Source organism: Oncorhynchus keta, chromosome 25 (genome assembly GCF_023373465.1).
Source record: "Oncorhynchus keta strain PuntledgeMale-10-30-2019 chromosome 25, Oket_V2, whole genome shotgun sequence".
Lineage (NCBI taxonomy): Eukaryota > Metazoa > Chordata > Actinopteri > Salmoniformes > Salmonidae > Oncorhynchus > Oncorhynchus keta.
In genome coordinates, this window is record NC_068445.1 from 14,371,329 (window position 1) to 14,384,112 (window position 12,784).

The 12,784-nt window shown below is 43.8% G+C and overlaps 1 protein-coding gene across 4 annotated transcripts in view; it reads right to left on the reverse strand.

Moving 5' to 3' along the window:
- Positions 1-127: 127 nt before the first annotated feature.
- LOC118357848 (adhesion G-protein coupled receptor D1-like) overlaps positions 128-12,784 on the reverse strand; it is a 43,352-nt gene continuing 30,695 nt past the window's right edge. For all 4 annotated transcript variants that reach the window (XM_052478747.1, XM_052478745.1, XM_052478744.1 and 1 more), the window contains 10 exons: positions 4,693-4,796; positions 4,390-4,501; positions 4,062-4,215; positions 3,160-3,226; positions 2,862-2,928; positions 2,617-2,708; positions 2,352-2,478; positions 2,192-2,233; positions 1,972-2,064; positions 128-1,865 (listed from right to left, as the gene is read on the reverse strand). In XM_052478747.1, the coding sequence (XP_052334707.1) occupies positions 1,770-1,865; positions 1,972-2,064; positions 2,192-2,233; positions 2,352-2,478; positions 2,617-2,708; positions 2,862-2,928; positions 3,160-3,226; positions 4,062-4,215; positions 4,390-4,501; positions 4,693-4,796 (954 nt within the window). In that variant the 3' untranslated portion in view covers positions 128-1,769. The remainder of the gene's footprint in view (positions 1,866-1,971; positions 2,065-2,191; positions 2,234-2,351; positions 2,479-2,616; positions 2,709-2,861; positions 2,929-3,159; positions 3,227-4,061; positions 4,216-4,389; positions 4,502-4,692; positions 4,797-12,784) is intronic.

A 12,784-nucleotide genomic window follows, 5' to 3' on the forward strand; every position in this document is an offset into this window, starting at 1 on the left:
CTTAGGCCTACTGCAGTTTCAATACTTCCAATAGATAGCGCAGGTGAGACGGTATTCTTTTTATTCATTTTAACATACAGTAGGAAGGATACTGGGGTCTGTTGAGAGAGGAATTACATACAATACGTTTTCATGTTTGTCTTTTTATTCAACAAACTTGAACACAGAAACAGAAAGTACCTTAGAAAACAAGCAAAAGACAGGCCATAAGATGATGGTCTGTTCTGAAATACTGAAAAAAGACAAGTAATGGGAAGTGTTTTTAAATGATTTCATACAGCAAATCCTATTGTAGGAGACTAAGTGTTGGTACAGTGTCAGAACCATCAACATCTCATCAGACATTTCTCTCCAATCTCACAGTGAAACTCAACAAAATACAATTTGCTGTGCTCAATTCAAAGTCCCACTCTTGTGTTTGTGAAAGACATGAATATGCTAGCCTATAACTATGTATCCTCTACTCAAAGATAAAGCATAAAACATCTAACGATCTACGTAATTTGAAAAGTTAAATGGAACACTGATAAAAAAATTCACAGAATTGTGTCTAACACAATTAATAATTCTCTCTTTTTTTTTTAAAGCATGAAATACTGCAGCTTTACAGAGACATGATGTACATGATGAAATACCATTGTCAACTCATCTTCATCGTAAGAAACAACACGCAAAGAAAACATCAAAAGAGAGACAGGTATCAAACATTGTGAGTATTTTGAGTGACTTTGCAAAAAAAATTAAGAATCACAAAATCCATAAATAAATACATTAAACTGTGTTTTTTTCTTCTTCATTTGATTACACTTTTTACATTAGTGAAAGTATTATTTATTGTATCAACTATCCCTACACTAAGGCACATGTTTATTTGGGGCTAGATTTAATGTTCTGCACTTTCTGGAAATTAAATATTTCAAACAGAAAATAATTGTAATTTATTATTTTCATTGGTTCAACACATAATGCTTAGTATGCCATGCAGCCAGGAGCCTGTGATAATCGTGTATTAGAATAACTATTCTGAACCAGAAGTAACCGATTACCAGGCAGCTATTAGCCTCTGTCATAACCATAATACATACCGAAAGTAACTATAACACTCAAAAAAGTAAAAGCTACACTATGTTTACATATCACAAAATATACCAACGCAAAACATTGGATAGCCTCTGGTCAAATGGATCATTATTCATCAAAAATACTTGGGTAGAAACATTTCAAGACATTATACACAATATGGTGGACAAAAAAAAACAGTTAATGGCATGCTTTAAATCCTCAAGGTTAACAGCCAATATAATCTCACTCTGCTCCCTAACCATGGGTCCCCTCAGAATTCCCTTCTCTAAATGGGTCTGGCCAGCTGTCTTTTATAAGAGAAAGGCACAGTCTGAGTCTGTTTGTCAACAGGGGGAGATTACATTATGTTCCATTTGGGGTTACAGCATTACATCAAATCATTGTATAGTGGAGGAGTAAGGGAGCGGGAGGCTGTGGGCTATGGAAGCTAAGCTCAGAGATGCCTGTAAGAATGGATACTCACTGTCATTGTGTATAGAGGTCTGAATGAAGACACATGACATCCTGACTATGCAGCTGAACCACAGCATACCCCCTTATCTTTTCCTTCTGAGTCATATATCACATATAACAGTGCACAACAGCACAATGCTTTAGCCAGTGTCTGTCAATGAATCTACACTAGTCAACCCCTGGTTGGCATGGCATCCTATTTCCGCCCTTACTCGAAGTGATGCCCTCCAGTTTTAGACAGCAGAGAGGTCGATCCGATTGGCTGAGTTGGTGCTTTTGTCCCATGTGTTCATCTTTGTGGGGCTCGCCCCTCCCCTGTTTCCATTCATCTAAAAGAGAAAAAGGAGAGCACACACTTGATCTCACGATCAAAGTTATAAGTTTAATTCACTTCTTTCTTCTTAGCCAATTAGACACCTCTATATTGGTACTCACAACGTCAGAATTGAAGGGTTTCACATTGATGTTGCGAATGGAGCTGCTGGTTAGAGACCACACCTTGGTTTTGTGCTTAAAGGCAGCTCTGACCTACCGCAAAACAGCACAACCATGAGTAGGACCAATAACAGATGCAATGTTTCATAAACCTCCCCGGACATATTAGAAACAAAACAAACTATATCAACACTATAACAACATGAGGGGTGTGCCTTACCTCAGAGTTGAGAAGGCAATGGAACAGGAAGATAAAGAATCCCTTTAGAGAGAAAAATCCACATGATTGTATTCAATTACTGTAAATAAAGGCTATTGTTAAAGATATTTTATGAAATGTATTAGATTGCATAATGGCACATTTACAGTACGCTACTTACCTGTAATGAGTTAAAAACAGCAAACATGTACTGGAACATCAGTGCGTGATTGTTGATGGCCAGTACTCCAAAGATCCAGGAGATGCCCAGAATAGGAAGGAGCACAGCCACTGCCTTTGCAGTCAGCCTATACACACAGAGAGAGACACAGAAACACTAAATGTCAGCATTCTATAGTGTATTAATGTCAGTCTGACTGAGTCAGAGTTTGGATAGCATCATCACCATGATGGTTTCAGCCCTAAGAACAGAGATGATGACTCACTTGACTGCGTTGGCATCGCCATGAACCTTGTAATTCTCTGAACTAATACGAGAGATGATCCTCGTTACAGATATAAGAATCACAATATTCACCTAAGGAAGAGAGAAGACAACACATATCAGTTAATGTCTTTATCACTTTCATGAACAAACAAGCTTGAGCTCCAGTGATTAATTAGCTGTAAATTGTAAAGTAAATAACGTAAATAAACAAACAGTTAGTGGTGATTTCTTCAGTTCTCTTACCACAATGACAAACAGTGCTGGTGCCACAAACGCCCAAATAGCCCCATTCTTCAAGGACAGCCAACAGCTGAGGGAGGGAGGAGAGAGATAACAAGCTTGGTCGACATCTCTCACATTATACTTCCCATCTCCGTTTACTCTGTAAACTACTTATACATAAATATGCCTAGATACATATTTCTTAACTCATGGCAGTTTCATGGCACCAGTATTGATATTTTAACTATATCCAGTGGCACAAAGTGCTGCCAAGTGGTTTTGAATGTCCAGGTTGGAGTGTGTTGACTCAGTGACTTACTTCCCAACCTCTCCATAGCTGTCCAAGGCTGATGTCATAGATACCACACATATCACCAATGGAGACCCTGGGAGAAGAGAGGACATGTTAGTTACAAGATAAAAATATATCACACACATCATGACATCTCTAACATTACATTGTTTAGTATATGCTTCCTTATACAGTATTGACTTCAGTCTAATGTTTTCGAAATCAGGTTTGGCAAGGAGTATGAGATGAAAGTTAGCAAGACCGACAGTAGAGGACGCCGGATGTATTTTAATTCCCACCAACATCGTTCTAGTCTTGCTCATGCTTTCATCTGTTTTGATGAGTTGCTAAGTCCACAGCGATTTACAGACTTCCCCAGTAAAGAACAATTCAACTGTTACGCTAAAGGAGGAAATGAAGAATAAAGGGTCAGGAGCCTGATTTCACTGCTAACAACAGGAGCTGTAAATTACCAAATGGCAGTGTTAAAAAAAAAACTTAAGCTGGACACATCTACACTCCTTAATTTGCTGTTGGCCACAAATCGCAGCATTACTTTGGCCAACAAACATAGGAAATGATAAAAATGGTAACTTATTTCTATGAATCACTCCAGCATGTGGAGGAGACGCAGTGTTCCCAGAAAGCCAAAAGAAACACACACACACATTCTCCTGTCTGTCTGTCCACTCTGGCTAACAGAGACCTGTGAAGTCTGAAGGCCAATCTAGAGGACTGCTAAAACCAGACCTTAAAGGTCAACATTTTAATTGTGGGAAACATTGTTCATGATTAGTCTTTTGAAGCACAGCATGTAGTTGCAGGTGTACGTGGAAAACCGATTGATCCAGTTTGAGATTAATAAAAACATGTGGATCATTAAGACATTTGTGCCTAAAAAGGACCATTGATACAGTTACAAGATGTACCCCAGCCAATCCCGTAGTAGTAGAAATGCTTGCTGCCCTCTGAGCCGAAAACCTTGATGACCATGCTGTAGAGGTGCAGGCCCTCCACCAGCATCCAGGCAAACGCACTCAGGAAGAAGAAGTGGAGCAACACAGCCATCACCTTACAGGGCAGCTGGGAGAGGAGAGGGGTTAAAGGTTAAAACTAGGGCACAGGGTGCATCATTATCTCTGTTGGCACGCTCTGCCTCCTCTTCTTTATCATCACCATCATCATCATACAGTAAGTGCAAATCACTTCCTGGTTCTAGCCAATGAGATCCTCTGACTCTGGTTATGAGGTGCTTACCGTGCCTGGGTCAAAGCAGAAGCTGATGAGCAGCAGGATCTGGGCCACCAGGATGGCAAAGGACAGGTTGGCATGGATGTGGTAGCGTTGGTTACGGATAGTGCTCACTGACCTGCAAGGCCAAACACAAATAGAAACATTGAATATTACAAGAAATGTATAACATAAGTTTGATATAACATTTCATCATAATGGGGCGAATACCACTCACAAAGAGCATGTGTGACACACAGCACGTCTGAGGTGCTTTGATACGTTTATTTTGATTGAGTCAGTGAACAATAAAGATGGAGGGATACTCACGACAAGATTGCAAATGTCACCAGTGTGATGGTCAGACAGAAGATAGATATAGAGCAGCCAATGTAACTGATGGTTGATAACGCCACCTGGTGGGCCTTGGTTAGCTGTGCAAACGTGAGAATCATCACAATTCAGTAAAACATTCCAGACACAAGTTTGATGTTTAGATTCATGTTCGGGCTGATTCATTTCAAAAGGATACAGACCAGAATACATTGCATTGAACACATTACTAGAGAAATAATGTAAAGCTGAACTGAGAAGAGCATTAAAACAAAGTAGTGATTCTCTAGAAGGGACACAGTGTTTAAACTGAGCTGAGTTTCACTATGAACCAACACTGCCCTCTGTGGGATATTTATGGTAAGTAGCCAAGTTTGTGGTCATACACACATCCTTTAAAAACGTAGGTGCTGGGCTAATAAAGAATACTTGTGAAGAACAGGAAAACCCGCACACTGTTTATGCTCCCAATTCACCGCTTTATTGACGACGTTTCGATCCAAAACGGATCTTTTTCAGGTCTAAAAGACGGAGCTCTGTTATACACATTTCACCTCAAATAACCATTATGCACATGATGGACGTGTGGAAACAATTCAATTAACTTTTGTGCACAGTCAATCATATGGTACATATGGTCATAAGGGATTATATACATACAAATTGGTCCGTGTTAAAAGCTAGGCAAAGGTTAAAAAAATATTACATTGCAAACTTTTGGAATACCATTACGCGCAGGACACGCGGTAGCCGGAGATATAAATACAGTGACCTATTTCAAAACAACTTGTGTACCTCTAATAATTTCATATCAATGAGATGGGCACATGTAGTAGTTCCAGAAAATCTAATACATGCATATGTACAAAATTAACAAGTGGCGAACTGCATGTCAAGACTATTCAACGTAACATATCCATGTAATAAATGGTCTGATATCAAATTCTTGGTTCAGACCTTCAGGAGACATGATGGACAAACGGTGAATCCAATACAATTATATTTTCAGTGGAAGATTATCAGTATCTCCCTTTCCTAAGAGCCTTGACGTCTTCGATAACAGCGTATCCCAGAGAGATGATGTTGTGACTAGCCTCCATGAAATGCGCAGCCCTGAAATTACTCCTGTGTTCTGCTATCCTTGTTTTCAGAGCATAGCATAGCATAGACCACAAATACACTTGATCAGGTATACCATTTATTCTGTAGAACACGTAATGATGCCTTTGCCCGTGATGGGGTGATTGGACGTTGTGCATGTGTTCGTAAAGTTACAATGGGTACATCTGCCACATATGTATTTACCTTCCGGCACATTGTCGGAAGGTAACATTGTTACCGGCACATTGTGCGCGTCTGAAGACTACCTGCGGGTCAGTGATCATGATGTGAGAGTGTTTTTGAATGATATGGAGTTACACCAAGGTCTTCTGGAGGAATTCCAGACATTGGCAGAACGCCATGACTCTGCCTTGAATACATTGCTGGAGCAATTCCAGAGGATTATCTGTGAGGCCGCCGGCCATGACAGGAACCTCCCAGCCCCCCAGTAACACCGCTGTCAGCAGTGCGTCTCTCCAGGGCACCCAGGCTTCCCAAGAACCCCGCTTACCTCCTCCGGAACGCTTCGCTGGAGGGTCAGGAACGTGTCAGGCATTTCTCTCTCAGTGTTCCTTTATCTTCGAGCTGCAGCCCTCGTCCTTCCCCTCGGACTATTCGAAGATAGTGTATCTCATAACGCTAATGTCCGGGAGGGCTCTCGCCTGGGCTACAGCAGTGTGGGAACCACAATCTGCCATGTGTTTCAGTTTGGAGGAGTTCGTGGCTGAGGTGAAAAAGGTTTTGGATTCTTCGTTGTCCGCGAGAGAGGCTGCCCGGAAGTTACTCAAGCTTCGCCAAGACTCCCTACAGTGTGGCGGCCTATACAGTTGATATCTGCACATTGGCTGCCAAGAATGCCTGGAACCCGGAATCCCTGTTTGACACATTCCTTCATGGATTATCGGAGGAGGTTAAGGATGAGCTCGCAGCCCGGGAGCTGCCTATGGCTCTTGATTTGCTCATGGCCTTGACCATCTGGATCGATGGGCGGCTACAGGAACGTAGGAGGGAGAGGTCTGATTCTGGTTCCAATCGCTCGCCAAAGGATCCCACCTTGCCTCCGAGGAACTCCGGAAGTCCCCAGCGTCTATGTCCCCGAGAGGATTCAAGTTCCCCCGAGAGTCTCAGAGGTCTGCCGACTCTCCTTTTTTGGAGCCAATGCAACTCGGCAGCACTAGGCTGTCACCCGCCGATCTCTTACGCAGACATACCACCCAGAGTTGTCTGTATTGCGGAACTGCCGGTCATTGTGTCTACCTGTCCTTTAAAGAGGCCAGGCTCATCAGTAGGTATGAGTACTCTGGTGGGCCTCCCCTTACTTGCACCCCTCTTCATGTCATCCTGCTGTGGGGCGACCAGTCTAAATCTCTCCGGGTTCTCGTTGACTCTGGGGCTGACAAGAGTTTCATGGATGCCACCCTGGTGTCTGAGCTGGGCATCCCCACTCAGCCACTCTCCAGTTTCCTGGACGTTAGAGCCCTGGATGGACGCTCTATAGGCAGGGTTACCGACAATACTACTCTTATCTACTGGCGTGTGTCTGGGAACCACAGTGAGTCTATGCAGTTTATGCTCATCAAGTCTCCTCAGGTCCCCGTGGTATTGGGGTTGTCTTGGCTCCAGTTCCACAATCCCCTTATCAACTGGGCTGCTGGTACTATCGTGGACTGGAGCCCGTTCTGCCACGCCCATTGCCTGAAGTTCTCCCGGGCACTACACCACCCCGGGGACGGTTGTATTCACTGTCGGGTCTGGAGGCCAAGGCTATGGAGCCGTACATCGAGGACTCCCTGGCTGCAGGGGGTATTCGTCCATCTGCCTCCCCCACCGGTGCAGCGTTCTTCTATGTGGAGAAGAAGGACAAAACTCTACGCCTGTGCATCGACTACTTGGGGCCTCAATGACGTCACGGTTAAGAACCGCTATCCGCTACCACTCATCTCCTCGGCTTTCGAGCCTCTCCAGGGGGACACTATCTTCTAAGTTAGACCTGTGGAACGCCTACAACCTGGTACGGATCCGGGAAGGTGACACCTACTCATCTTTCCCTGCTCAGCCACTGGGCTCTCGTCCTTCGAGTGCTCCATGGGTTACAGTCCCCCGCTCTTCCCAGAGGAGGTCAACATACCCTCTGCCCAGATGTTCGTCCGCCACTGTTGGCATACCTGGAAGAGAGCTCGGTCCGCTCTTCTCAAGACCACCTCCAGATATCGTTGACAGGTGGATCACCACCGGATGCCGGCTCCCCGCTTTTGTCTTGGGCAGAGGGCATGGCTGTCTACTCGGGATCTGCCCGTTTGGGTAGAGTCCCGCAAGCTTTATCGACCCTTTCCCTATGCTGTTGCCGGCACGCTCCGTATACATACCACATTTCATGTATCAAAGATTAAACCTCTGACTCACTGCACAATGTTTCCTCTTTCCAGGCCCACCCCTCCCCCGTCTCATCTCCTGAGTGTTCGACCTCGGAGTTGGGCATTCTAGCAACTGGTTGACTGATAGGGTTATGGTTCAGAGGAGAGGTGCAGGGTCTGGACCCAGCCCTCATCGCTGAGTTCCACAGCTAGCATCCCGATCAACCAGGTATGTGCCCGGGTAGGATGCCACACCCTGATCTGTTTCACCTGTCTTGTGCTTGTTTCCACCCTCTCCAGGTGTTTCTCATTTTCCCCATTATCCCATGTGCATTTATACATGTGTTTTCTGTTTGTCTGTTGCCAGTTCGCCTTGTCCCGTCAAGCCCACCAGCGTTTTTTCCCGTACTCCCGTTTTTCTCTCTAGTTCCTGTTTGAACCATTCTGCATGCCCTGACCCTGCCGTTCTATACCTTGTGACACTACCCTGGATTACTGACCTCTGGCTGCCCTTGACCTGTCGTTTACCTGCCCCGTTTTTGTAATGCACTTTTACTTCGAACGGTCTGCATCTGGGTTTTATCCTGAGGTCTGATAGATGTTGAATCCCTTCATACAAACATCACCCAACTCATTTATATCAAATAATTATTAGAGGTACACAAGTTGTCTTCAAAATAGGTCAATGTAATTATACTGATGAGAAAAATAACATTCAACGATTTCACAGTTCATATAAGGAAATCAGTAAATTTAAATAAATTCAGTAATCTATGGATTTCACATGACTGGGCACCCCCACGGGTGATGAAGCCAGATGTGGAGGTCCTGGGCTGGCGTGGTTACAAGTGTTGAGGCCAGCTGGATGTACTGCCAAATTCTCTAAAATTACATTGGAGGCGGCTTATGGTAGAGAAATTAACATAAAATGATCTGGCAACAGCTCTGATGGACATTCCTGCAGTCAGCATGCCAATTGCACACTCCCTCAACTTGAGACATCTGTGGCATTGTGTTGCGACAACTTTTTAGTGGCCTTTTATTGTCCCCAGCACTTGGTGCACCTCTGTAATGATCATGCTGTTTATAATCAGCTACTTGATATGCCACACCTGCATGCATTCTTAGCACAGGATAAATGCTCACTAATAGCGATATAAACATGTGTGGACAAAATCTGAGAAATACGTTTTTTGTGTGCGTATATAACATTTCTGGGATCTTTCGATTCCGCTCAGGAAACATGGGACCAACACTTTACATATTACGGTTCCATTTTTGTTCAGTATAGATCTACAGCCAACGCGCGTCCTGGATGTAATGGTCTTATGGGAGTGTATTCCAAAATTTTTTTATTTTTTTTTTTTTTTACTGTTGCCTAGGTTTTAACCGATTTTGTATGTACAGTATACAATCCTTTATGTCCATATGTACCTCTGTGATTAATTATGATTGACTTTGCGCAAAAGTATCTCTACTTGCACATCATCTTCTGCTCATTTATCACTCCAGTGTTAATCTGCTAAATTGTAATTATTCGCTCCTATGGCCTATTTATTGCCTACCTCGTCATGCCTTCTGCACACACTGTATATAGACTTTATTTTTTTCTACTGTGCCACTGACTTGTTTATTGTGTTATTGGCTTGTTTATTGTTTATTCCATGTTATTCCATGTGTAACTCTGTTGGTGTCTGTGTTGCACTGCTTTGCTTGATCTTGGCCAGGTCGCAGTTGTAAATGAGAACTTGTTCTCAACTAGCCCACCTGGTTAAATAAAGGTGAAATAAATAAAACATTTGTTTCCACACCCACCATGCGTTGTGTGTGTGTGTGTGTATATGGTCATGTGAGGTGAAATGTGTATATTTTGGGATGTGAGAACTCGAAAATCCGTTTCGGATCGAAACGTTGTAATAAAAAAAACAATGTGTAGGCCTTCTTGTTCTTTACATGTTCATGGTAAGTGACATAGTTACATTTAAAAATAAACGTCAGACACTCAGAAGATCCTGAGCGGCGCAGTGGTCTAAGGCACTGCATCTCAGTGCAAGAGGTGTCACTTACAGTCCCTGGTTTGAATCCAGGCTGAATCACATCTGGCTGTGATTGGGAGTCCCATAGTTGGTGCACAGTTGGCCGGGGTAGGCCGTCATTGTAAATTAGAATTTGTTCTTAACTGACTAGTTAAATAATAAAAAAATATCTTGCCCATACTTCTGATCATGCCACACTTTTGGATGTCATTTTATGGCTTTTATTGCATGGCTCTACGGCAGGAAGTTACTTCAATATGTCTGACCTCCTTAGTGCTTAGTGTCCTGTCCAACCTCCCTGGCCAGTGCCAGTCCCAGTGCCAGCCAGTAGAGTGGTGTGATGTCGAGTGCTGGGCTTTAACAGGGATCAGTGACCCTCATTACTAGTGTTCTCACTGGAGGACCTCGGTGCTGGACTGGACTGGGTAACACTGTCACCATTTTAAAGCTGCTGTGGCATGGTAAAGAGAATACCCCTGACCTGAATCTCAATGAGGTCCACTCTCAAACTATGGTGCTGCACATATGTCTTGTCCTTGACAATTGTATATCAAGGATGATTCCCCTTTTCTCTTCCTCTGTGTGTGTGTGTCTAGTTACAGGTACAGTAACTGCCAATATAATGGAAACGCTTGAGCAAATGAGGGATACAATGTACTGTATATTGAAAGTAGGAGCTTCCACAATGGTGTGGTTCCTGAGTTAATTAAGGAATCAACTAATAGGATGACAATGCCCCTATCCACAGGGCACAAGTGGTCACGGAATGGATTGATGAGCATGAAAGTGATGTAAACTAAATGCCATGGCTGTCTCAGTCACCAGATCTCAACCCATCTGAACACTTATGGGAGATTCTTGAGCAGCACCTGAGCCAGCATTTACCATCACCATCAACAAAACACATAATTATGGAATTTCTCAAGGAGGAATGGCGTCGCATCCCTCCAATATAGTTCCACAAACTTGTAGAATCTATGCCAAGATGCATTGATGCTGTTCTGGCTCATGGTGGCCCAACGCCCTATCAAGACACTTTATGTTGGTGTTTCCCTTATTTTGTCAGTTACATGTATATGACTGTGTGTGTGTTGTACGGCATGTTTCTGTTTTTTTATAGCTGAGGTTATTTCTAGACATTGAGGTTTGATTCTCCATTAACTGCAGCGTGTGCCTTGTCATTTGGCCAGTGGAGCAGTCACAGCCTTCCAGAATAGGGATGCGTGGGATGTTCCCATCCAGCTGAGGGATAAGGCTGCTGCCCACTAATTAGAGAGGGACTTGAGGAAAGTATAGCATCAAGGAGACGACTGCCTCAATACATTACTGAGTAACGCAACAAAAAGGATGGTTATCCTTTTCTATTTTGGGAATCTATTCAGGATGAATGGTCAGTCACCACACTCACAGGGTGAATATTGCTGGCCTTTTGATAACAGAGGAGGGTTATTGTCTCTGGCCTCTATTGCCTTGGTTACCATTTAGGAGAATACAATGCACTAATGGTGATGAACTGTGATGTGATCTGGACTGTGTTCCAATAAAAGTTTGGGGTACAGGTTTATGAAGAAAGGGAGATTGTGGCCTTCATGGTATGATATTGACATGTGGTTGGTTAAGTAGTGTGCATACATCTATTACAAAGAGGGAGGTATACACTCACTGGACAGTTTATTAGGTACCTAAAAGGTGTCGGAAACATTTGTAGCGCTTTGGCATCAAGGGACCTAACGTGTGGCAGGAAAACATTCCCCACACCAGTACACCAACACCACCAGCCTGTACCAGACCGGATAGGTCCATGGACACGTGCTTACGCCAAATCCTGACTCTGTCATCATCATCATGATGCAACAGAAACCGGGATTCGTCGGACCAGGCAATGTTTTCCCACTCCTCAATTGTCCAGTGTTGGGGATCGTGTAAACACTGGAGCCGCTTCTTTTGTGTTTTTAGCTGATAGGAATGGAACCTGGTGTTATCGTCTGCTGCAATAGCCCATCCGTGACAAGGATCGACAAGTTGTGCGCTCCGAGATGCCGTTCTGCATACCAACGTTGTACTGGAGCTGTTATTTGTCTGCCTGTTAGCTTGCACGATTCTTGCCATTCTTCTTCGACCTCTCTCATGAACGAGATGTTTTCGCCCACCTGGTCTGCCACTGGCTGGATATTTTTTGTTTGTAGCACCATTCTCGGAAAAACTCTATCGACACTGTCATGCGTGAAAATCCCAGGAGGGCAGCCATTTCTGAGATACTGGATCCGGAGCGCCTGGCACCGACGATCATACCAAGTCCCTTAGGTCACTAGTTTTGCCCATTCTAACGTTCAATAGAATAGTAACTGAATGCCTCAATGCCTGTCTGCCTGCTTTATATAGCAAGCCATGGACACGTGACTCACTGTCTGTAGGAGCGACCCATTTTCGTGAACGGGGTGGTGTACCTAATAAATTGGCCAGTGAGTGTAGCTTGAGAATCCCTGAGCCAAACAGACTGTGGGAATAGATGGTCTTTGAGGCATGGACCATTGCCTCATGTCGAGACCCAAAGAAACCACACCTAATCATGGTAGTCTGCAGCAATGCCCTATTAAA